Below are 26,124 nucleotides of genomic sequence, written 5' to 3' on the forward strand. Positions count from 1 at the left end.
TTTAAAATAACAACTAAAAAAGTGTCATAACACGACTCCAAACTTACATGTGATAAAACAGACTCCCAGTTAATGGCAGGGATCTCATTTCTGATGGCACAAAGGCTGGTTTCATTGAAAATAAATCTAGGTGAGTATTCAGCTGAAGGCGCAAAACTGTAAAAGTTTATACCTAGTAGCAATGGTCTATGATGGATATCTTAATTGCTTATAGGTGAATTACATTGGACTAAAGAAAAGTTAAGTTGGTGGTATGTATGATACCACAATTTGCAGCGATTCCGATTCTCCAATTATCGACACCGCAACTTGATCAAGAAGGGTATCTGCATTGAGAAGTCCAATTGACAAGCAGCGCAAATTGCAGCGAACAGCAACAATTACACCAATTTGCGGAACACATGGTACAAATTGGAGTCGAAGAATTCATTTGAGTAAAAGTTAATGTTGAGCCAAGTTTCAACTAAAACTATAACATCAAACTCGCATTGAGATGTGGCAAGGTATACTTGCTCCGCCTTTGTCCGCATTCCGGAGATGTTTTGAAAATAAATTTTTAGTGGGTCCGTACTCACAATAGCACGATCAACAATCTCCGGATTCGCATTAAAGGCATCATAGTCCAATGCCCGAGGAAGTATTTGTTCTTTCGTTCCCAAAGTTGTAGGCCCGCAGATCGCCTTCAGTAATGTAGTGTTTTTAATACGAATTTTATCATGAAGACTAGGATCGATGCATTCCTGAAGTTTGCTAGATACTTTTAGTAAAGAGCAACTTGTTCTTAAGAGCGATGGCAATGTCGCCGCTAACAGAGCATATCTATCCAAGTTGAGGAGAGATGGACAATGTTGTTGTTGATGCTGCCATCGGGAAGAGCCACACAAAGCAGTCGATGAGAAATCCAAGCAATTTCGTAGCGTCAGAGAGGAGCGCGGTAATAAGGAAATTATACTGTGATCACGAGTATCGCTCAAAGCAAATTTTGAAAGCTCCAGCCGTTGGGTTTTTGTGAGCATTAGACGAACGTAACACAAATCAGACAACGACAACTCCAGCTGACGTGGTTGTTGGTTCAATTGTGATAAGCTCACAACTCCGACGAGCGCGCTTAGGGCAGGAATCTTGATGAAGTATGATGAGGGCGGCTCTCCAAAGAGCGTTTGACGATCGTCGTGCGAAACAGACAACGATAGCTCAAGCTGATGTTGTTGCTTTGATTGTGATGCATGCACATCCCCAAAGAGCGCGCTTAGAGGGAGAAGCGTGATGGAATATGATGAGAGCGCCTCATCGATCAGCGTTTGACGAATGTCGCGCAAAACAGAAAACGACAACTCCAGCTGACGTTGTTGTTTGTTTGACGGTGATGAGCGCACAACTCCGAAGAGCGCGCTTAGAGCGGGAATCTTTATGAAATATGATGAGAGCAGCTCTCCAGAGAGCGTTTGACAAACGTCGCGCGAAATAGACAATGACAAATCCAGCTGATGCCGATGTTGCTTTGAATGTGATGAGTGCACATCTCCGAAGAGCGCGATTAGAGCGGGAATCTTAATGGAATCTGGTGACAACGCCTCTAGTGAGCGTTTGATGAACGTTAGACAGAACAAAAAAGGAAAAATCCAGCAGATGATGCTTTTGATTTGGAAGTGACGGGCGCCCAATACTTAAGAGTGCACTGGGAGCGGCGTATGAGAGAGTAATGGTAGCAGCTAGCGATATTGAAACCAGCGGAAGTTGACATTGCGAATAAGAAGCATGAAGATGAGGAAGAGGATCATAAAAATTTGCCGTAGTCAAATCGACACCAGAGGCTCCGATTATTGGGGGTACTTTGAGTCCGATGTATGATGATTGTGCAAATCCAGAACGTTCCCATCAACAATAGGCCTATCCTGAAAGTGCTGCTCAGGTATTCCTAATTTAAAACTGACGAATTCCAGTGTAGCAACATCTACACCATTTTTGACTAAAGGCATGCAAATTATGGTGGCGGTATCCACACCTAGCCTATTTGCAACATATTCACACACAGAATCAGATTTTACGTGCGCTTTGAATCTTCCAATATGAAGGATTTTATTGCTCGGCACAACTTCGAGTAGTTCACAACTAGGAGCTTGACCAACTATTTGCCTCTTGTTCCTGTTATTCTTTGCATGGTTCCTGGCGGCAGTAGAAACTGGTGCGGGGGGTTTCAGGTCTGCATGGTTAGCTTGACGACCAATTGAAGAAGCTGGAGCCAATGGTCTCACCACTTTTTTACGGTGACTGACATTGCTATTGTCAGTGGTAGAATAGGAAAAAGCCTTCAGAAACTTTGAGTTTGAGTCCATGTATAGACTCTTCAGGTCATGAAGTTCTTCCATTACTTCATCGATTTTGGAGTATGAATCATTACTCACAACACAGCGATCACACTGCCAGAGTAGATTCGTCATATTTGTTAATAATCTAATAGCATCCTCCGGGAGATCAACACATGCAGTGTGAAAAGTTCGACGACAAAGCGATGAGCAACGAACCGCCTCAAAACCGCGAAGCTGCGCTGCTGTAACTTCAGCATTGCACTCAGAGCACGAATAAGAATTCATAGCGAAAAGAAAACACGTCTGACTACAACGAATGCTAACCAGGAAGACTATCAGGAATATCAATTATATTGGGAAATCATGTACATAGTTAAGTTTATTAGAGTCACACTTGCGAAAGCATATACTTTTAGTTGGAGAAAGTAAAGGAGAGAGGGTATCAACGCAGGGGAGACAAGTTGTTAGTTTCAGTGAGGGATAATAGCGGTCTTCTGTCAGGACATGTGCGTCAACTCTACCGTGACTTCAGACGGATAAAAAACAAATACTAGATCTAATTGTCTGTCTAGTGAAATACCTATAAAGCTTATTTGCTGTAAAGATAATTCTAACAGACCGTTAAAAAAGTCATGCACAGATAACGGTGTAAGGACAAGTGAGTCAGTGGAATGGAACCAAGAAATGTCAGGGAGATTGAAATCACCCAAATCAATCTATAGATCCGTGTCGGAAAGATGAGATAAAACTGTTTTTATTGCAGAGAAATGTACTCATAAATTGTTAGTCCAGTTGGAATATACGAACAGGTTACAAAAATAGATGAAGAAACTTGAAACTTTAACACCAACGAATTCTATGCCATTTGGGTTAGGAATGTATGTTCTCTCCGATATTAGATAAGAGGTAATGGCAATTAGCACCCCATTTCCGTACGAGGAGAACGGTCGGTTCTATTCGTATTTAAATTGTTGGACAGAACTTCAGAGTCAGATATCTCCTGTTTCAGCCAAGTCTCAGTAAAGGTCAGAATGTATTCAGTAAAAGCAGGGGAGTCAGCATCATGCTTATGTAGCTTCATGTTAGGTCACCTTACATTTTGATAGGCCAAAAATAAACTGCTCAGTATTTTGGAGCAGGGCCTATTATTAGTTCTCCGTCTGTTGGGAACAAAATTTTTAATGACCAAATGCCAAAACTTTCAGAATTTAATACATTAAATACTTCAGGAGGAGAAGATATTTAAATGAAGATATCGTACAAAAAAAGGGAAATTTAAACTCTTCGACTGTAATGCTTTTAGATTGGAATTCTTGGTGTATTAACTCCAAGACATCTGCAGATATGGCTTAAGGGGTTAAACGAGACATAAAAAGTGTTTCCAATATTGAACAACCGAGAGTCTATCGGGTCCAAGAACTCCTACAGAGCTTACTTATCCTGTGGGCAGTAAAAGCTCCATATTGTTTGACCCCTTAGGCTGACTTGCGGAAACAGGGACTCTTCCATAGCTTTCGGTACCTAAGGGTACTGCCGCGAAGCTTTAAGCAGTAAGACTGCGAAAACGAGAGAGCGCGAGAGAGTAGCTATCGACTGTTCGTGGCTTGCGAAACACAAACAAAATATGCACGACAACAGTTTAAACGAAAAGAAACGAGAAAGGGACTACAGAGAGCTATGGGATTGAACGTACAAAAGCTATTGAAACGAATGCACAAACAGCGTATAGAAAGTTAGAACAAAAAAATCACAGGCTTAATTGACAAAATCACAGAGCACAAGATAAACACACCGGTCACAAGCGACGCTAAATCGATTGGAATACCCAACTATACTTAGATAGCCGCTCTTTTTAACCATCTTCCTAAAAAAAACGCAGCATACTTTTTATGTCCGCAGCAACAACAAGTACTTACAGCTCTGAAGTCTCATATCATCAACGCGAAGCCAGCTTATTTCGATGAAAATCTACCAATAGTACTGGCGACAGATGCATCATAGTTTGATGTAGTCCTTTCGCATATCCAACCAGGTGCCAGAGTTATTGTTTTCGCATCTAAAACGCTTGATAATCAGCAGGTTATTTATAGCCAATTTTAAAAAGAGCGACTTTCTATCATACTCGGAAGGTTTCACCTTTCCACCAATTCTTCGCGTCTTTCTGTGGGCACGGATCCGGCCTTCGACAGAGAAGAAGCTTTTCACACCGTAATGGATCTGTCATCGCCGATAGATTCTAAACCCTTCGCAACCACATCGAAAAGGATAAACTTCTCAAACATGTCCTACGCTATGTTACTGAAGGATGGTCAGAAAAACTTCAGTAAGGCGAGAAATCATTAGTCGTGTAGTAATTCCAGTAACTCTTCAAGCGCATATTCTCACTGTTACACGAAGGACATTGGGGCATTTTTCGAATGAAGCAGTAAGCTAGACAACATGTTTTGTAACCTACAATTGACATTAATAACCTGGTTTAGTCATGCAGCACCTGCAAGTACAACAATCATGCTCCACCGAAAGAACATTAAAGTTCGACTGCATCAGCAAAAGCGTGAGAGCGAATTCATATCGACATCGCAGGGCCAGTACTCGACTCTACAAGTATGTGGCTAATCTGTGTAGACTTCTTCTCGTAGTTTCCATTTGAAGTTCAAGTGTCGTCCACTACAACCGCCTGCACTATCATTGACTTTCGCCATCGAAGGATACCCAAAAAACACTGTCAGCGACAACGGTTTGCAGCTTACAGCTGACGCCTTTGAGGAATTCTGCAAGCAACCCGAAAAAAAAACACTTAACCAAGGCACCGTTCCATCCTGTATCCAACGGATTAGAAGCGCGTTTCGTTCAGACGTTAAAATCCTTAGTCAAAAAGAACCTCAACGACGGTATACCAGTCCGAGTAGCAGTAACCAAATATCATGCTTCTTACAGCTTCACTCCAAATTCACAAGACGTTCAGACGTTCAAATCCTGTCAAAAAGAACGTCAACGACGTTATTCGTTCTGACGTTCAAATCCTCAGTCAAAAAGAAGCTCAATGACGGCATACCAGTCCGAGTAGCAGAAACTAAGTATCATGCTTCTGGCAACTCTGTATGTTTCGCATTGATAAAGCAGTCTTAAGCAAGAACTCAACATAAACACAACAGTAAATATTCCCTAAACTGCTTCATCTACATTTAATTCAAACCTGCTTAACTATTTTTCTGAAATTGTGAAAAAAAGTGAACTAGCATCATATGAGTTAAAATAAACAGCTCTTACATGTTTGTCCGTTAACCGTTTTATGCACTTTGTGAGGATGCGTGAAGCACACCCTCCACATTTCGCCACTTCTATTCTTTCCGCCAAGAAGGCATACAATTGGAGATTACGCCACGAAGGCCATTTATTTATAAGTTATAATATATGATATAATTATAATATAAGTCGTTACGCCACGAAGGCAATTTATTTAAGTTCAAACTAGAAGCTAAGCTTATCCGATTTAAATATTGCGCGCACCAGGGCTGGAAAACCACCCAGTGTTGGTCAACCGAGGGCCAACAGCTGATAGTGCCGATAGCGATAGGCGGGAGGTTCGATAAGAAACTGTGTTGGGAAACGAAGAAACCCGGCAAGCCGGGCTTACATGCGGCCGCAAGGGCTGAAGCTCGCTCTCATTCCCGAATGGCAGCCAAGGCGATCAGACCTAGGAGCTGACTTCAACAGCGGCACGAGCGTCGGCACGCCGGATCCAAGGAGTAAGTGGGACAGACAATAGCGATCAGACTGAGTGCGAGTAGGGGTAGTAGTAGTAGTACGAGCGAATAATAAAGACAAGAGAGAATGAGGAAGTATGTGTCCGTGTGAATTTGTGCATTTTTCGAGAACCCACGTGCAGTGATCTGTGCCGGTCGGGAATTGTGTTGCGCCAGAGAAGCTTACTCAGTGCAAACGACCACCCGATCGCCCACAAGGAGCATAGGAAAGGATCGCCTCTGGCCACCCTCTCCTGGGAACCCCGCCCCAAATACGGTTTAGGTAGTCGCGAGCCACGTGCAGTGATCTGTGCCGGTCGGGAATCGTGTTGCGCCAGAGAAGCTTACTCAGTGCAAACGACCACTCGATCGACCACAGGGAGCACAGGAAAGGGTCGCATCCGGCCATCCTCCCCTCGGATCCCTACCCCCTACCCCAGTAGCTTGTGAGTCGCACATCCAGGGGGAACGGCCACGCCGTCCAGTTTTGTTGGTATTTTCTCAGGGATCGGCTACGCCGCTCGTTTTCGTTAGTACTTTCGCCGGGAGCAGCCCCGCCATCCACTATACCTTTCGGGTGCCGTGTTGCGCTAAAGCTGCTTACTCGGTGCAACGCGGATACTCTGGCCTCTTTTCCCCACAAATCCCCGCGGCAACTCCCCGTCCAGTTTCGTCCCAATACTTTTCTACAAATTTAACTGTAGAGGACCCTGACCGGACTGAGTTTTATCCCAGCCTATGAAAAAGGTCCTTAAAGTTTGGCGCCCGAACAGGGACGAATAAGGACGACTAGATATCCTTCAGGAGAGTTGGGTTTTTTTTTTCCACCAACCGCATGGCCTAAAGACCCATGTCCAGTAGACGAGATTTAGAGAAAGATAGGAGACCGCAGGAATAGTTAGAGTAGGGGATCCCGTAACGCTGCGCCCGCCAACGCCAACCCACTCCCGGAGCGCCACATAGCCACGTGGCCTCCCACGAAGCCGTCTAGCGCATACCGCGCCCCGAGCAGCGCCCACAGAGCGCCCAGTGAGCGGCGTCAGTGCACCACCAGCGGCACCCACCCACGTGCCCACCAGGAGCACGCACAGCGCGGCCACCGCGCCCTCAGCAGAGTCACCCGCGCCGTGCAGTGCCACCCACGTGGCCATCAGGTGCCCACAGAGCGGCCACCTCGCCCTCCATAGCGTCCACCGCGCCTCGCGCCCAACGAACGCCTACCATCGGCGTCAGCGCCCCATGGGCCGCGCTATCAGCAGCGCCCCCCCACGTGTTCACCAGGAGCGCCCAACGATCAGCGCCGCCGCTCACCAGCTGCGCTCACCGAGCGCCATCAGGAGCGCCAATCAGCCGCGCCCACAGAGCGCAAAAAACCCGTGCCATCAACAGTACAACAGGCGCCCTCAGCAGCGTCCAGCCGTTCCCTCAGCAGCGTCCACCGCGCCGCCAGCAGCGCCGTCCACGGGGCAACGGGAGCGCCAGTCGCAACCACATCGGTCGGCCACTGCCGCACGTCAGCAGCATCTGCCGTGCGCCCCTGGTAGCGCCCAGCGCCCAGTCACTCCACTAGGAGCGCTCACCGAGTGATCCCCAGCAGAGCCATCGGCAGCGCCACCGCCCAGTGACTGGGGAAAGAAAACGTCAGAGGACGCAGAATCAAAGCCAGATCCGGCAGCTGCCGGACTGGAAGAGGACAGGTTTTTCACCGCATCCGGGGGTGATTCCACGACCGCAAACATGGGGGTCAGGTGGATCGCCTACCGCCGGAAGGACGAGCTGCAGGCTCTACTAAAAGAGTTTGGACTTGACCCGAACGGCCAAGTAGACGAACTACGACCCCGATTGGCATCCTTCATCGGAGGAGGAGACCACAGCCCGGCTCTACGAGAGCGCTTTGGAGGCAATATACCCGGAAGCACCCACCCAGAGGACGTCCACCAGTCGGGCCACCTCACCGATGCCCGGAATTGAGGATCACACGCTTCCCGTGCCCTGCTTAGGGAACCTACGGAAAAGCCCTGGACGGGAGATACCGGCCGCCAACCCAGCCGCCCATCTTCGGCACAGCCCTATATCCGCGGCCGAGTTCGCCGAGAAACTGCGAGGACGGGGCGTACTTTTTGACGGACAGTCAGACCCCGTTCATTTTATAGAACGCATCGAGGAAGGTGCCACTGCCTACAATGTGAGAACGAGTGACGTACCGAGGGCCGTCATTGGACTTCTCTCAGGCCGCGCCGAAGGCTGGTACCGGGCATACCAAATGCACACCGAGCCATGGGAAACTTTCCGGAGAGAGTTTCTGGAGTTTTTCTTGCCTCCGCGGTACTACCAGAGCCTAGAAGATGCCATCCGGACCAGGCAACAACAAGTGGGCGAGCTCTTCAAAATATACGTAGTGGAATTACGCCTGATGATGCAACGCGCCAAGTACTCACTAGACCAGGAGCTCGAGCGGATCTACGAGAATTTGATGCCGGAGTACCAGCTTTTCATACGGCGACATGAGTTCTCCTCACTAGAGGGGCTTACCCAACTGGCAACTGCGTTCGAAATCGCACGGGATCGAGACCCCGTTCGACATGCAGCCCTAATTCCAACCGCAAGCTGGAATTCCGGCAGGGAGAGCAGCGGAAGACCCACACCTCGACCCCGGAACTTTTCCGCTCCAACGCCCTCTGGACCCAGGAGGCCGGCGATATCCAACGGGATGATCGCCCAGGAAGCGGAACCACCGGTGGACGTCGGCCGAGCTTGTCACCGCTGCGGAGAAATTGGACATTTCACACGAGAATGCCGAAACCCACCGCTGACGTACTGCTGGGACTGTGGGAAACGAAGCATCCGTACCATCGACTGCTGCCGCCGGACGGAAAACGGCCAGGGTCACCGCCCACGTCGGGAGCCCGCGGTGACCCACTCGGTGCTCCCCCATCACTAGATTCCCCACTCCGCCTGGCGGGGGGGCGGATTGTTGCCAATGTTACCATCGAGGGACAACCTTTCTCGGCAACAATTGACACAGGAGCCTCGCGAAGCTTTGTCAGCGAAGCGATCGCCAAGCGCCTAGACTCAGGAAGAAACAGCAGAGAAGTCCGCTCCCGCATCTCTCTGGCGGATGGATCCCAGAAAGAGGTGACCAGGGCCCTCCAGGCGCAAGTCGGCTTAAACGACCGACCGATCGGGCTGACGCTACTAGTCCTGCCAACGATCCTGGACGAAGTGATTTTGGGCATCGACTTTCTTTGCGCCATCAGCGCAACTCTAATCTGCGGGCAAGTCTGCTTGCAACTAGCCCCACCTGCCACCCGGAAGGTAGAACCCACCCCAGATACGCGGGCGACTCCTACGGCCGCAACCGCGCAATCCCCAAGCACACCCGGTACGCCGCAATCATCGCAAGGCACCGAGGGGGGGACCAAAACAGTTCCAAAGCCTGCTCCGAGGACTCACATAAAGCCAAGCGCGCCAGTGCGGAAGACAAGTCCTGACCCCTCGGGACCCCCGTTGTCAAGGAACCCGTCAGGCGACACCGCGGGAACCTGCATCACCACGGAGAACAGGTACGGCCTACAGCCGCAGGCGGACGCCGCCACGGCATAGGAGAAGAACCCGTTTCGACGCCCCTCCACGAGCGCCCTGTTGGCCACCACAACGGTGGAAACTCACACGCGCAAACCAGCCACCTCACCTGGGCCTCGGGAACCACAACGGGAAATCGGTGTATATCAGCTGCCAGCCCAGTCGGACGCAGCCAGCGCACGGAAGCACAACCCGTTCCGGAGCCACTGTCCCCACGGACACCTGGCCACTGTAGCGGAGGACCCATCCAGGCTACAGGTGACCGAAGAACCTCACGCCGAGGAAACCGCCCACTTTCTGCAGAGGGCGCTACAGCTTTTCGCCGAGCTAAGCGGGCCAACGGAGATCGCCGAGCATACCATCACTCTCCGGGATAATAAGCCACTAAAGCAGCGGTATTATCCAAAGAACCCCGCCATGCAGAGCATAATCAATCAGCAGTTGGACGAGCTACTACGAGACGACCGAATCGAGCCCTCCCGTAGCCCGCACAGTGCCCCGCTGGTGCTCGTGCGGAAGAAGACAGGGGATATGCGGATGTGCGTCGACTATCGACAACTCAACGCACATTCCATACCCGATGCGTACCCACTCCCACGAATCAACCACATATTGGAGCGGCTACGGAACGCCCGGTTCATCCCAACGCTGGATCTTAAGAATGGATACTGGCAGATCCCTATGGCGGAAGGAAGCCGTGAATGCACGGCTTTCACCGTCCCTGGGCGTGGGCTCTTCCACTGGAAAGTCATGCCCTTTGGACTGCATTCTGCCCCAGCAACGTTCCAGCGAGCCCTTGACAGCGTCATCGGGCCGGATATGGAACCCCACGCCTTCGCCTACTTGGATGACATCATCGTCATCGGGGCGGAACATGCCAGGAATGTCAGGGAAGTCTTCCGACGACTGCGGGAAGCAAAGTTTCGGCTGAATCAAGGCAAGTGTAAGTTTTTCCAGAAAAAGCTGGTATACCTAGGCCACTTAATCAGCGAAGAAGGCATCAGGACGGACCCAGATAAGATAGCTGCTATCCAGGGACTACGCCCGCCAACCAACGTCAAGGAACTCCGTCGCCATTTGGGCATCGCATCGTGGTATCGACGCTTCGTCCAGCATTTCGCCTCCATCGTTCAGCCCATGTCCCGACTCCTCAGGAAGGGGGTCAAGTGGAGCTGGGAGGAGCCCCAACAGCAGGCATTTGAGACACTCAAAGCCAGACTAACGGCCGCACCGGTACTGGCCTGCCCAAACTTTGAATACAAGTTCCAGCTTCAGACGGATGCAAGTGATGCAGGAATTGGAGCAGTCCTCACTCAGAGCATCGATGGAGAGGAAAAGGTCATCGCCTGCGTAAGTCGACGCCTCGAGCGAGCCGAGGAAAACTACTCCACTACCGAAAAGGAGTGCCTCGCCATAGTTTGGGCCACGCGGAAGCAACGCTGCTACTTGGAGGGCTACCAGTTTGACGTGATTACGGATCACCTCGCTCTCAAGTGGTTGAACTCGATTGACAACCCCACGGGCCGAATAGCCCGGTGGGCTCTGGAGCTGCAACAATACCAGTTTACCGTCCTCTATCGGAAGGGCAAATACAACGTTGTCGCCGACGCCATTCCCCGCAGCAGAACCCCACCGAACGGGCAAACCGGACCATCAAGACAATGATAGCCCAGTACGTGGACCAGGATCACAGGACATGGGATCAGCTACTGCCAGAGATCTCGCTGGCCATAAACACTAGCATCTCAGATAGCACCGGTTTCAGCCCCGCCTATCTGGTGCAGGGTAGGGAACCCAGATTGCCAGGGGCCCTCTTTGATGTGGTCACGCCTGGTCTACACTCGTCGCCGTTGGACCCCACTGAGCGAGCTAATCGACTTCAGGAAGCTTTCCGCACTGCGCTGGAAACCAACCAGATGGCTTCTCAGGAACAAGGCCGCCACTACAATTTGCGACGTCGCGAGTGGAGACCCCAGCTCGGATCACAGGTTATGGTCCGCCTCCACCACCTGTCAAAGGCCAGCGAAGGCTTTAACGCGAAGCTTGCTCCTAAGTACTTGGGGCCATTTAAGGTGCTGAAGTTCCTCTCCCCGAATATCGTCAGGATACAACATATGGAAAACAGGAAGAGGCGAACAGCAGGAGTAGGCGACCTGAAGGAGTACCACCAACGCAGCGACCAACTAGGGGACCCGGAAGAAGCCACCGGAGAGAGCGCGTGCCCAACATAAGGGAGTCGACGAATGTACCCAAAGCATCGTAGTAATAACTTTAGTAGAAAACAAGGAAGAACGCTATAGTCGAGTACCTCGACTATCAGATACCCGTTACTCAGCTAAAGGGACCAAAGGAAAATGGAGATATGCAAGCAGCAAATGCGCCACCTACCGGCGGTAGACAGATTTAAGCGTTGTGGGCATTAGAGTGGGCGTGGCAAAGTTTTTTTTTAAATCAATCGATAGGTATTGACGAGACCAATACATTTCAGTTTAAATTTTTTATCTACCATGAAAATTGTGGGCGCCACAGACTTGGGCGGTTTGTGGGCGTTGGAGTGGGCGTGGCATATTCGCGTAATAAACTTGCGCTGCGCTCAAGCCTACGGAATCTAAATCTTAAAGCTCGTTTCTCTATCTTTGATATTTTCCGAGATATCCGCGTTCATATTTACGATTTTTTGAAGTTTGTGGGCGGTTTGTGGGCGTTAAAGTGGGCGTGGCAAACTTTTTTTTGGTTCAATCGGTAGGTATTGATGAGAACAATACATTTCAGTTAAAATTTTTGTTCTAGGATCAAAACTGTAGGAGCCACAGTTTTGGGCGGTTTGTGGGCGTTAGAGTGGGCGTGGCACTCTTTTGAAACAAACTTGCGCTGCGCAGGAATCTCAGCAATCTGCATGCCTAATCCCAGTATTGTAGCTCTTATAGTTTCCAAGATCTCAGCGTTCATACGGACAGACGGACAGACGGACAGACGGACAGACGGACAGACGGACAGACGGACAGACGGACATGGCTAGATCGACTCGGCTAGTGATCCTGATCAAGAATATATATACTTTATGGGGTCGGAAACGCTTCCTTCTGCCTGTTACATACTTTCCGACGAATCTAGTATACCCTTTTACTCTACGAGTAACGGGTATAACTAGGTTAAGCTGAGAGTTGTACCCACTAGATAAGTCGATCCTCGCACTCAGGCAGGATAAGTCATGGAGGAGGCCCAGTGGATCGTCGCCCCAGTCGGCTGGAGGGTAGACACCCACCAGCGACGACTGCCTACAGCCCTAGCCGCATCCATCCAGGAGTAGGATCGACGGAGGGTGCGCTACCTGCGCCAGATCGAGGGTCATCGGTTCCGAGTCACCATCACCGCCGGGCGGGAGGTGATCGTTTCCCTCCGCCATAATCACGCCGAAGAAAGGGGGGGGTGTGAGGATGCGTGAAACACACCCTCCACATTTCTCCACTTCTATTCTTTTCGCCACGAAGGCATACAATTGGAGATTACGCCACGAAGGCCATTTATTTATAAGTTATAATATATGATATAATTATAATATAAGTCGTTACGCCACGAAGGCAATTTATTTAAGTTCAAACTAGAAGCTAAGCTTATCCGATTTAAATATTGCGCGCACCAGGGCTGGAAAACCACCCAGTGTTGGTCAACCGAGGGCCAACAGCTGATAGTGCCGATAGCGATAGGCGGGAGGTTCGATAAGAAACTGTGTTGGGAAACGAAGAAACCCGGCAAGTCGGGCTTACATGCGGCCGCAAGGGCGGAAGCTCGCTCTCATTCCCGAATGGCAGCCAAGGCGATCAGACCTAGGAGCGGACTTCAACCCGGAGTGGTACAGCGGCACGAGCGTCGGCACGCCGGATTCAAGGAGTAAGTGGGACAGACAATAGCGATCAGACTGAGTGCGAGTAGGGGTAGAAGTAGTAGTACGAGCGAATAATAAAGACAAGAGAGAATGAGGAAGTATGTGTCCGTGTGAATTTGTGCATTTTTCGGGAACCCACGTGCAGTGATCTGTGCCGGTCGGGAATCGTGTTGCGCTAGAGAAGCTTACTCATTGCAAACGACCACCTGATCGCCCACAAGGAGCATAGGAAAGGATCGCCTCTGGCCACCCTCTCCTGGGAACCCCGCCCCAAATACGGTATAGGTAGTCGCGAGCCACGTGCAGTGATCTGTGCCGGTCGGGAATCGTGTTGCGCCAGAGAAGCTTACTCAGTGCAAACGACCACTCGATCGACCACAGGGAGCACAGGGAAGGGTCGCCTCCGGCCATCCTCCCCTCGGTACCCTACCCCCTACCCCAGTAGCTTGTGAGTCGCACATCCAGGGGGAACGGCCACGCCGTCCAGTTTTGTTGGTATTTTCTCAGGGATCGGCTACGCCGCTCGTTTTCGTTAATATTTTCGCCGGGAGCAGCCCCGCCCTCCACTATACCTTTCGGGTGCCGTGTTGCGCTAGAGCTGCTTACTCGGTGCAACGCGGATACTCTGGCCTCTTTTCCCCACAAATACCCGCGGCAACTCCCCGTCCAGTTTCGTCCCAATACTTTTCTACAAATTTAACTGTAGAGGACCCTGGCCGGACTGAGTTTTATCCCAGCCTATGAAAAAGGTCCTTACAACTTGGTTGGTGACTTAAGCTCGAGCAACTCGGCGATTTCCGACTTTGGTATAGAACCTTAGTCACGAAACGGCACCAATCCTGTTAATTCGTTTTCGAAGAATTTGTCGTTGCTATATGCTGTTAAGAGGGCTTAAGGACGCTCTTTGCTAGATTCTCGGTTAGAGGTCCATAAATAAAATAAGGTCAGATTATGTTCTTAATTTATTAAATTCAAAATTCAGAGTGACTTAAAGGGCTAGTGTCGATAGCGTGAGAGAAGTTGTAGGGTCAGGCCATATGTACATATATGCTGACACTTGCAATTTCTATACGTTGGACTTTGAGGCGGGTTTGGGTGATCGTATTTCTGTTAGCCACTTGAGTTCAACCGGACTTTGTGCTTTCGTAAGTACTCTGTAACACAGTGGTGGCATTGGAACAGTGGATAGCGACATCTCCCCCTTTGAAAAAAAGCAATAAAATGAATTTATTTTCAGGAGATTATATATTTTAACGAGAGAAAAGGCTATAGTCCATGGCCTTAACTATTGAATACCCGTTACTCAGCTTAACATAGTTGTTCGTACCCAAAGGTACTCAACATGACCACACACAACAAATCAAGCAGTAGCCAAGTTGGGAACAGTACCAGGCGCTCAGTAGCACTCACTGCAGATGAGAATTGCTGGTCAGCATATTATATGTCTCACTAACTCACCGTCACAATGATACGCTGACCCGCCAATGCAGTCAGCACATTTGCGGTGTCAGCCGAGCCAACTACGAACCTGCTACCATAATCATAATTCCCTGACCTACTTTAGAATATAGCTTCTTTCACTAGCATTTACACTAAGCTTCCGTGTTCTAAGTAGAATATAAGCAGGTATCAAATAAAGAATAAATCAGTTATCAACACACCTCATAACTCCGCGGTTCTACTTCCTACCTCTGGGAATAGGGCTCGTAATACACTGTTTCAACTAGCAGCTAACCACGTTAGTTCAACCTCATCGCAGTTCCCGCATCGCCCGTGGTCCGGCATTACAGTAACCATCGTTACCATTGCCGCGACGCGATCGTCCTGCAGGTGTCTACTTCGGCTAGGCACAAACATTGGTGACCCCGACGCAACCCCCTTCCTACCAATTGCTGAACCTCTGACTGGTGAGATGACCCGTTAAGTTCACTACATTCACCCGCCCTGGAAACCCTAGCTCATCCAGCTTCACAGGACACGCTTCTTCTTCCAGCGTCACAGGAACTCAGCTTAATCCAGCTTCACAGGATACGCTTCTTCTTCCAGCGTCACAGGAACTCAGCTTAGTCCAGCTTCACAGGATACGCTTCTTCTTCCAGCGTTACAGGAACTCAGCTTAATCCAGCTTCACGGGATACGCTTCTTCTTCCAGCGTCACAGGAACTCAGCTTAATCCAGCTTCACAGGATACGCTTCTTCTTCCAGCGTCACAGGAACTCAGCTTAATCCAGCTTCACAGGATACGCTTCTTCTTCCAACGTCACAGGAACTCAGCTTAATCCAGCTTCACAGGATACTCTACGTCATCCAGCGTCACATGATCGTTAGCTTTATCCAGCTTCACAGGATACGCTTCTTCTTCCAGCGTCACAGGAAATCAGCTTAATCCAGCTTCACAGGATACTCAGCTTCATTCAGCTTCACAGGATACTCAGCTTTATCCAGCTTCACAGGACACACAGCTTTATCCGGCTTCACAGGATTCTTTGTTTCCAAGACACACAACATGTCTACTTCATTCATAGAGGAAACAAGTCACACAAGAATCGATTTACACAATCGATTACTAGACACCCAAAACGAGCGGCAAGGGAAAATCCAACAGCTCATTAAGAATTATGGCAAGGATTCTGTCGACCGACGCCACCGAGACGGCTATTATTCCGGTAAGCTAACTCAGTTAAACGATCTCTGGCAGCAGTTTTGCGACCTAGATGAAGAAGTCCATCAAGCGGCATTACCCACTAGAAGTGAGTACTCTTCACGACTAGTAGCACTTAAGGCGCTGGTAGAAAAATATCAGAATATCTTTCTGGACAACATGCCGACTGGAAGCGGGCTTCCGAAGGCCCCCAGACGAACTTCGGCCAACATCAAGATCACAACAAGAGATCAAGTCAAAGGAGATTCCCCAATTGACACGGTGATCCGGCAGTTGCAGAGAAGATGCAACGAATTTGAGTCATCATTAACATTAGCCTCGAACGCCCCAACCGTCACCCCAGCCCTACAAAGGCACTTGGATCTCCATTGGGCGTTACTGAGGCAAGCCCACGACGAATTGGACAACACACCTAGGGCCGCAGCTCTGGTAGTAGCAGAGGTAGCGCAATTCCACACACTATACGAGGAATACGAAATAAACCTGCTTCGAGAAAACGACGCGCCAATGAGCCTAAGCTTGACACTTCCGCCAATTAGCATTCCGGAGTTCAACGGCGAGTATCTATCTTTTTGTGGAATTGGTACATAACAAACCATATTCGGCCAGTCAAAAACTACACAGCCTTCTCACAGGGTGGCTATGACGACACCTGGTTGCGATTGAAGGCCAGGTACCAGAAGGAAAGATCCTCCTTGGTCACTGATTTATTAGGTGCTTTCTATACAATTCGGCCAAGGGCTGACCGACATCACGCCTTTACTTGAGGGTACCCCTCAATGGGGGGGAGAATGTTCGTACCCAAAGGTACTCAACATGACCACACCCAACAAATCAAGCAGTAGCCAAGTTGGGGACAGTACCAGGCGCTCAGTAGCACTCACTGCAGATGAGAATTGCTGGTCAGCATATTATATGTCTCACTAACTCACCATCTCACCGTCACAACGATACGCTGACCCGCCAATGCAGTCAGCACATTTGCGGTGTCAGCCGAGCCAACTACGCAACTGCTACCATAATCATAATTCCCTGACCTACTTTAGAATATAGCTTTTTTCACTAACCATTACACTAAGCTTCCGTGTTCTAAGTAGAATATAAGCAGGTATCAAATGAAGAATAAATCAGTTATCAACACACCTCATAACTCCGCGGTTCTACTTCCTACCTCTGGGAATAGGGCTCGTAATACACTGTTTCAACTAGCAGCTAACCACGTTAGCTCAACCTCATCGCACTTCCCGCATCGCCTGTGGTCCGGCATTACAGTAACCATCGTTACCATTACCGCGACGCGATCATCCTGCATGTGTCTACTTCGGTTAGGCACAAACATTGTTCTGCAACAAAACTAAGATATTTCTTGGCTAAGTTTAGAAATGTTGAACAAAAGTCAGACTTCTTGTAGGTTTTAAATTGATGAGAAGTCGGTTCTATATTAAGTGGTTTTTCTCTTGCAGTGTAAAGTTCAGTCAGCTGCAATGAACCATTATATGTATCGGTTGATTCTCGATCGGACGAGTCAGTGTCGCTAGTTTTTAATTAGCTAAATATATCTTCAGGCTCTTTTATTTTATGATCCATCAATGCTACGTTCGTTGAATGAATCCCTTCTTCTTCGAGTGAAATCTCACCTTGCCGTTTGCTTTCTTCTATATCAAATTGATTATTTTTAATCATCCGAATTTTATCTTTCGTTTGCTCATAAGCAGCGTTCGGTCCTGCAAGGTCATCTCTGTCTTCTACCAGAATAGGGTTGATTTCGGTATCAGATGAGGTTTCTTTATTGAGATAACCTGTAATTACTTAACCAAGCCTTGTGCCTTGTGCCAAAGGCTTATTAGGTCCTAGTTCAAGAAGTTCACCGGTTATTACACGAGAATAAACCTCAATCCCTAAAGTTGGGTCAATGGGTCCAGGTTGCCGAAAGTCACAATCTGCTAACGGCAGTCCCTCGGGAATATTAAGATCGGTATCAATCGGTACTGACGGTTGGTCTGTAATGGCTGTGGGAATAATAAATACCTCTATTAGTGTTTCAATCCCTGATGTAACTGATGAGAGCTTTAGTGCTGATCTGATTACTGTTGATATTTTTCCTCCGATTCCAGATATTCCAATCGGTGACATTTCCTTAAGAGATAGCAGATCTGCCATCCTCCTTGAGATAAGATTCACCTGTGAGCCACCATCTATTACAGCGCGACATGTTTGTAGTTGGCCGTTTGGCCCTTGTAATAAAACCTTGGCGGTCGCGAGCAGCGTCGTAGCCTGAAATGGTTACTGCTCCGGCCACTAGATTGCTAGTCGGTACTTGGTGTAACAGTGAATGATGCCGTTGCTGGCAGCCTCGACAAGTGCCTGGTGATCCACAGTTTTCAATCTTATGAGCTGTAGACAAACAATTTGTGCATGCTCCTACTTGAATAATGGCTTGGCGCCGCGTGTTGGGGTCCATTTCCTGGAAGCGGCTACATGCTCTAAAATGATGTGGTCCTAGGTGACAAATCTTAGAGCTCTGTTCGTTGTGAACTGACTGATGGCGGAATGTTGCTGTAGGTTGAGCGCTTATCGTCTCCAGCATGCAAGCGCGCCGCTCAATAAACGTGAGTACACTCCCTAACATTGGAATTTCCGTTGGTGCAGCCGCTGAATTTTCCAGTGCAGCTAGAGAGTGCTGGTCTAGTTTTCTTCTGAGAATAAAACACAGGAGTTGATCCCAGGATTTCGTGCTGACATCGAGGTTTTTAAGAGTACTCATTGAGTTTTTGATAGTGTCATGTAAGGCCCTTAGTTGGCGCGAGGAGCCGTCTATAGGCTTATAGTCAACCATTTTTGCTATAGCGGCGAACTACGCAACTGCTACCATAATCATAATTCCCTGACCTACTTTAGAATATAGCTTCTTTCACTAACTATTACACTAAGCTTCCGTGTTCCAAGTAGAATATAAGCAGGTATCAAATGAAGAATATATCAGTTATCAACACACCTAATAACTCCGCGGTTCTACTTCCTACCTCTGGGAATAGGGCTCGCAACACACCATCTCAACTAGCAGCTAGCGTTAGCTCAACCTCAGCGCAGTTCAGTATCGCCTGTGGTCCTGCATCGCAGTAACCATCGTTACCATTGCCGCGACGCGATCGTCCTGCAAGTGTCTACTTCGGTTAGGCACAAACATTGGTGACCCCGACGTGAACCTTTACCAACAAAGGATCACACTCAAGCAACCCCCTTCCCAACAACGCTTCGTCATCCAGCGTCACAGGATCGTCAGCTTAGTCCAGCTTCACAGGATACGCTTCTTCTTCCAGCGTCACAGGAACTCAGCTTAATCCAGCTTCACAGGATACGCTTCTTCTTCCAGCGTCACAGGAACTCAGCTTTATCCAGCTTCACAGGATACGCTTCGTCATCCAGCATCACAGGTTCGTTAGCTTTATCCAGCTTCACAGGATACGCTTCGTCATCCAGCGTCACAGGAACGTCAGTTTCATCCAGCTTCACAGGATTCTTTGTTTCCAAGACACACAGCATGTCTAATCAAAGCCGAAATTGGCGATTCTGCTTATTTGTGAACGGTTTCGTTCTTTAAACTGGTGGCCGTTGAGAAATCGCAGTGCAGACACGTCACTCCTCCATCACTTAGACAAAATCGTGTGGTTATTTATGTGATTTTGGGGTATAGTTGTGGTATTTCTTGTAACTCTTGTGTTTCTATTGTTGGGTCGTCACCTTTTGTGTTATTGTATTTTATAAGTATTCTTTTAGGTATTTCCTTAAATTTATAAAGTAGGTACAGTGATACACTTAATATTAAGAGACCCAGTGTTACAATTACAATTATTTTGTAAGTCTGGTTTTCTTTATTTTGTTCAAAAAATATTTCTTTTGCTTGGATGTATGATATTGGGTCTAATTTTGTGACATTATTTCTTGTGTATATGCTTTGTGTGTAGTCAGAATTATAATTGCTTATGGATAAATCGTTAGTTGCAATTGAGCAATTGTGTATTTTGATCATATTGTTTCCTTCAATTACAATTTCATTTTTAATACAATTTTGATTTAGTATAGTTTTTAACAAATTCCATATAACTATGATATTTGGGTCGACATAATTAATTTGGGTAGTCGGGATAATAATAGGTTTCTTTGAAAAGCCTTACCATTTTTTCAATTCCTGGGTGCAATAGTTTTTCGTGGTTGCTAACAATAATTTCTTTAAATTCAGCGTAAGTTTTTATGTCCTGTAATTTAATTACTGCTCTTACAATTTTTGTAGTAGTGTTCATAACCTGTTTAAAAGCTTCTTGAATGATTTCAAAATCAGAGTCGTGTTCGATGTAAAGTGCACTTGACTTGGTACAAAAGTGTTTTATTAATATTTGCTTAGCTTTTTCGATGTTTAATTCATTAAACATTATTTTAATCTTGACTTTCTTAAAATAATTTTCACTTTCTTCACCTTCTGTATTGCTTCGAATCATTTCTACCTGTCTTGCGAAATGATTGATTGGTTTTTCAGTAATTGTTATTAAATTTTCATTATCTTCTTTAGCGCTATGTGCTGTTGCTTTGTTACTGCCATAGTATACTTCGTTAATTTTGATTCTTGACAATGCATCGGCTACGTGATTTTCCTTTCCTTCTAAATATTTTATTTCGAAGTCATATTTTCCTAACCTTATCTTTCATCTTTGCAGTTTCATATTAGGTTCTTTGATATTGTTTAGCCAGACTAACGGCTTATGGTAACTTAATATCTCAAATCTTCTTCCGAATAAATAGGGTCTTAAGGTTTTTGTTGCCCATACTATAGCTAATAATTCTTTTTCAATTGTACTATAGTTTTCTTCATGTGCATTTAGAGTCCTACTAATGTAACTGATTGGTTTGTTATCCTGAGAAAGAACTGCTCCTAATGCAAAGTTGCTAGCATCAGTAGTTAATTGAAACCTTTTTCCAAAATCTGGACAAATCAGTATGGGATCGTTTATGATAAGTTGTTTTAATTTATTGAATGCTGCAATAAATGTATAATCTTTGAATGGCACTTTAGAACCAGATTTTAAACATTTAGTTAAAGGTTTTGAAATGTCTGCGATGTTTGGAATGAATTTTCTGTAATAACCGCAAAGACCAAGAAATGATTTTATTTCTTTTTGAGTTTTGGGAATTGAAAATTAATTGATTGCCTTAACCTTTTCTGGATTTGGCATTACACCGTTTGGTCCAACTATGTGTCTCAAAAATTCTGTTTCTTTTTTCAAAAATTCACATTTGTCTAGTTGTAATTTTAGATTAGCGTTTTTAAGTTTTTCGAAAACAATTTTTAATGAAGTAAGGTGTTCGTCAAGAGACGTAGAGAAAACAATTATATCGTCCAAGTATACAAGGCAATGCTTGTTTATTAATTCACGAAGGACATTGTTCATGCATCGCTGAAAAGTTGCAGGGGCATTTTTTAATCCAAATGGCATTCGTGTGTACTCGTAGTGTCCGTACTTTGTGGAAAACGCTGTTTTGTTTATGGAATTTTGGTCCATTTCGATCTGGTGGAAACCTTTAGCCAAATCAATGGTGGTAAAATATTGACACCGTCCTAGCTTGCCTAGTATTTCGTCCATATTGGGAATGGGAAATTTATCACTAATAGTGATCTCATTCAAGCCCCTATAGTCTACTACAAGTCTAAATTTTTGTTTACCTGGGTCTTCTTTTTTCTTCTTTTTCTTTGGTACTATCACAATGGACTGCAATAAGGTGATTGGCTGTGCCTAATTATTCCTTGCTTTAACATATCCTGTATTTGAGACTCAACTTCTTTTTCAAATGAAAAAAGATACCCATACGGTTTTTTATAAATTGAATTTTCAGTAGTCGATTGAAATTTAATTTTTTATATTTTTTGTTCAGTGCCTTTAATTTGCACTTAGGTTCTTTTGCGGATCTCTTAGTTGCACTTCCGAGCTAGTCGAATAAATTGCTTACTTGTGGCCAATTCCACGCGCTGATCTGGATATCCTAGTTGTTTAGAAATATCCTTTTAATTGATCAGTAAGCTACTGACTTTGTGTTTTCGCAAGGATATTTTTTTTTAAAGAGATCCTACCGACTGCGCCATTTACATGAGTCGTTCTTCGCCCGAATAAAAAATCAGGAGATTTTTTTATATTGGTTGGTTATTCTTTATTAGAACGTTGGAAAAAGACTAATTGTATGTTACAGAATTGGTTAGAATGAAACCTCGGGTTGCGTCTTAGAATTTACTGTTAGTGCATTAGGGGACGCAATCGCAAGTGGATGATGCGATCGCCACTTCTTTTTTTATGTTTACATAATTCGGTCTTATTAAATTTTGCGATCTTATTCGGACTTAATCAATTTTCTTTGTTTGTTTGCATTGCGGGATCTCGAGCTTCTGTATCGTTTTTAATCAAAGCCGAAAATGGCGATTCTGTTTATTTGTGAACGGTTTCGTTCTTTAAACTGGTGGCCGTTGAGAAATCGCAGTGCAGACACGTCACTATATATTCTTGATCAGGACTCGACCATAGAGTTCTTACTTCTTATACCCGTTACGCGTAGAGTAAAAGGGTATACAAAATTCGTCGGAAAGTATGGGACACATAAAAGGAAGCGTTTCCGACCCCATAAAGTATATATGTTCTTGATCAGGATCAGCCATGTCCGTCTATAAAAGGTAGAACGTTGGATTTGGCATGCTGAATCTTGTGCTTCCTGCGCAGCTCAAATTTGTTTCGGCAGGGTGCCACGCCCACTATAACGCTCAAATTTTACCATAACACCAAAACCCGCCCAGCTGTTTGACCTTTTATTATTATGTTATAGTCAAATAAAAATCAATATTTTGCAAATTCAATCGATATTGCACACCACATGCGGAAAATCGGCCGTTTTCGCATATACGCCACCAAGCCGCTAGGGGCGCTATGAGCTTTTTGGTGTTATAGGCTTGGTGGCGGTAGGCGCCGCTAGTTAGCGCTAGGTGGCGCTAGCCACAAGCAAATACTATTTTGATTTATAACGTTTAATTCGATTGGTTTTAATTCACAGAGTTTCCAAAAAACATAAGTGTTCAGTCCCACGGTACTTGGTTCGTATACACAGCTGATAGAACTGCCAACTGAATACGAAGGTCAGGACATCTGGCAACTCCACAGAACTTGCGAGAAGAGAAGAGAGAACTACAAGCTTCAGCGACCTGAACAACATTGCCTTCTTTTACTTTTCTGTCCATTGCGACCCATTTTTTGTAAAGTTAATTAATGAACAAGAGTGAAGTGTACACATTATAAGCTAATGAATTACAGGCTAAACTGTTTTATTTGAACTTCAGTCGTTTAACTACCTCCTGACAGCCGTACAGGGCATTTTCGGCACGGCGTCACAACTGAACATGGTTGCCCATGAGTGGACTTTTGCTTGAAGTTTAAAAATCTCAGTTTGATCTTTCAAGTAGTTTCAGTTAGTTATAAAGCATAACACCCATCACTCTATCTAACACAAGTTGCGATCGTGTCCGATTGTGCCCCCAACAAGTGCTCTCACACCGACAGAGCACAGTCATCAATACCAACACACCCGGTCGCCTGACAGCGCTTCTCCACACACACACACGGGTACTGCAAGAAGGCCCGTTATGATTTCGCAACCAAGGAAAAAACTCCTACTCAAGGCGGAATCGGAAAGCAGTACAGCCTGCGCTCACGCTATATTCAACGTTACGTAAGTTCAGGTGTAAGCAAAAGGGAAAGATCACGTGAGCACGGGTGCTTTTTGATTTATCAAGCAGAGCTAGCTAGGTTCAAAGCAAATTGGTAAAAATTCTCATAATATGGCTGACAACGAAGCTGATGATCCGGCCTTAGCAGGATTTGTTACACTTCAAAAGGAGCGTCTTCAAAGTCTAACACGTCTACAGCAGAACTATAAGAAGGATTCCGCGTCTTGAAAAGCCGAAAGCTATTATATGAAGCGCCTGCAGCAAATCGAGAGTTCAAACTTGGCTTTTGAGACCACCCATCAAGTAATCATCTGCACCGAGGGATATGCCAAAACGGACTATCACGCCAGGAAGATCGCCGTCAATTTTGCGGATCTGTACATGGAAACCTATTGTCTTGTAGCTGAAGGCCAACGAATAAAGTTCCCGGTGATGGCGTCCTCAGCCTCTTCTCCAACCGCCGTGTCGACGGTTGCCGACGCACGTGTCCACATGCCACAACTGCCAGGGCCTAAGCTTAGCGGAAACTGCGTGGACTGGCCAGGATATTATGACTCCTTTACTCGGTTAATTCATCAAAATGAGCGGCTGGACAATATTCAACGGTTTCATTTCCTCTAGGAATCTCTGCCAGCTGGTCGAGACTGCGATATTCGTCAAATTCCATTGACGGCCGCTAATTATACGGTGGCATGGGACACACTAATTCAGCGCTATAACAATCCGCGCGTGGTCTTCTCTAATCACATGAACATGTTGTACCAGTTGCCAACCCTAAGCAAGGAGAAGCCCGATGATATTCGATCCATGATAAGTGCAGTCAACGTCTGCGCAGCCGCCTGTAACACCATCAACGCGTCATTGCAGGACGGGGATCACTGATTCGGCCATTATTTGACTGCAAAATTACATCTTCTCGGCAGTCAAACCGACATTCCCTCTTACAAGGATCTCGAAAAGTTTCTCAACAACCGGCTAATCACCCTAGACGCCATTGAAAATAAAAACTGTTCGGGCACCAGCAAATCTGGATCATCACCAGATCATCACACTACAAACGTATCTCGGCTCATAACACCCTCGCGCAACCAAGCCCTCCTGTGCTTCGTTGCCCACACTGCAATGTTAATCATATCCTTCGTCGATGTCAGCGATTCCTAAGCTTGGATTGCTACCAACGTAAGGAGGTCGTGAGTAAGTCAAACCTATGCCTCAACTGCCTGAGCAAATCGCACATGCTTGCCCGCTGTTCAAGTGTAAAGAATTGCTACCACTGTGGACAACGCCACCATTCTCTACTTCATCCGGCAGCGGCGCCAAGCATCACTCAAGCACCCCAACCTTACTCGCAGACCGTATCATCCAGTCAACCACATATCGCTTTGATTATGAACAACGACACCTCACCAGTTAGCCCCCTTGCTAATCCAAACGTCCAATGTTATTCTTCCACAGCCTCCCAAGCAACGCAACAGAATATCTTTTTAGCTACCGCACGGATTATTGTCAGCCACCCCCAGAGCGGCGCTCAAGCATCAATAACTGTCCTCATCGATCAGGGGTCGGAAGCTACAATAATCTCAGAGCATACCGTTCAAGCTCTCCAACTTCCACGATGCAGAATCCGCGCTTCGATCGCCGCCGTCGGCCAAACTACTGGTCAACGGTGCAACTTTACGGCAAGATGCTGCATCCCAACGTCGCTAAACCCAAAGTTCAATCTAGATGTCGACTCTGCTTACGTTCGTTTTTGCCTCAAAATTGGAAACACATCAACGGACTCCAGCTCTAGGATCCCCTATATTATTGCTCAAAGCGCATAGATTTCATCATCGGAGCCGACCTCATGGCGGGTCTTATCCTTCCGGGAACCCGAATCGGAAATCCAGACGAACCTATTGCTCAAAATTCTCACCTAGGTTGGATGATACTCGGCAAATTCCAGGACTCACTCCACACATTTTATATTCGCTGTCATCAAACCGCCCTAGATACGGAATCGCTTTTGAAGAATTTCTGCGAAATTGAATCTGTCCCAAGCCGATCACTTCACTCTGACGAAGAGTGGTAGTGTGAGTCCTTCTTTTTAGGAAACGCACACACTTCAACCAAATGGTAGTTTTATGGTAAGACTACCTTTCAAATGGCATTTCGATCCCACAATGGCCCTAGGAAAATCGCAT

The 26,124-nt window shown here is 46.7% G+C and overlaps 1 protein-coding gene across 1 annotated transcript in view; it reads left to right on the forward strand.

Annotated features, from left to right (window-relative positions):
* Positions 1-5,946: 5,946 nt before the first annotated feature.
* LOC119562349 overlaps positions 5,947-26,124 on the forward strand; it is a 165,726-nt gene continuing 145,548 nt past the window's right edge. The window contains 4 exon segments of the mRNA XM_037875512.1: positions 5,947-6,058; positions 7,068-7,595; positions 7,653-7,798; positions 7,881-8,168. Coding sequence (XP_037731440.1) covers positions 5,947-6,058; positions 7,068-7,595; positions 7,653-7,798; positions 7,881-8,168 — 1,074 coding nt within the window.

This window comes from Drosophila subpulchrella, unplaced genomic scaffold (genome assembly GCF_014743375.2).
Source record: "Drosophila subpulchrella strain 33 F10 #4 breed RU33 unplaced genomic scaffold, RU_Dsub_v1.1 Primary Assembly Seq425, whole genome shotgun sequence".
In the NCBI taxonomy this organism is placed as follows: Eukaryota; Metazoa; Arthropoda; class Insecta; order Diptera; family Drosophilidae; genus Drosophila; species Drosophila subpulchrella.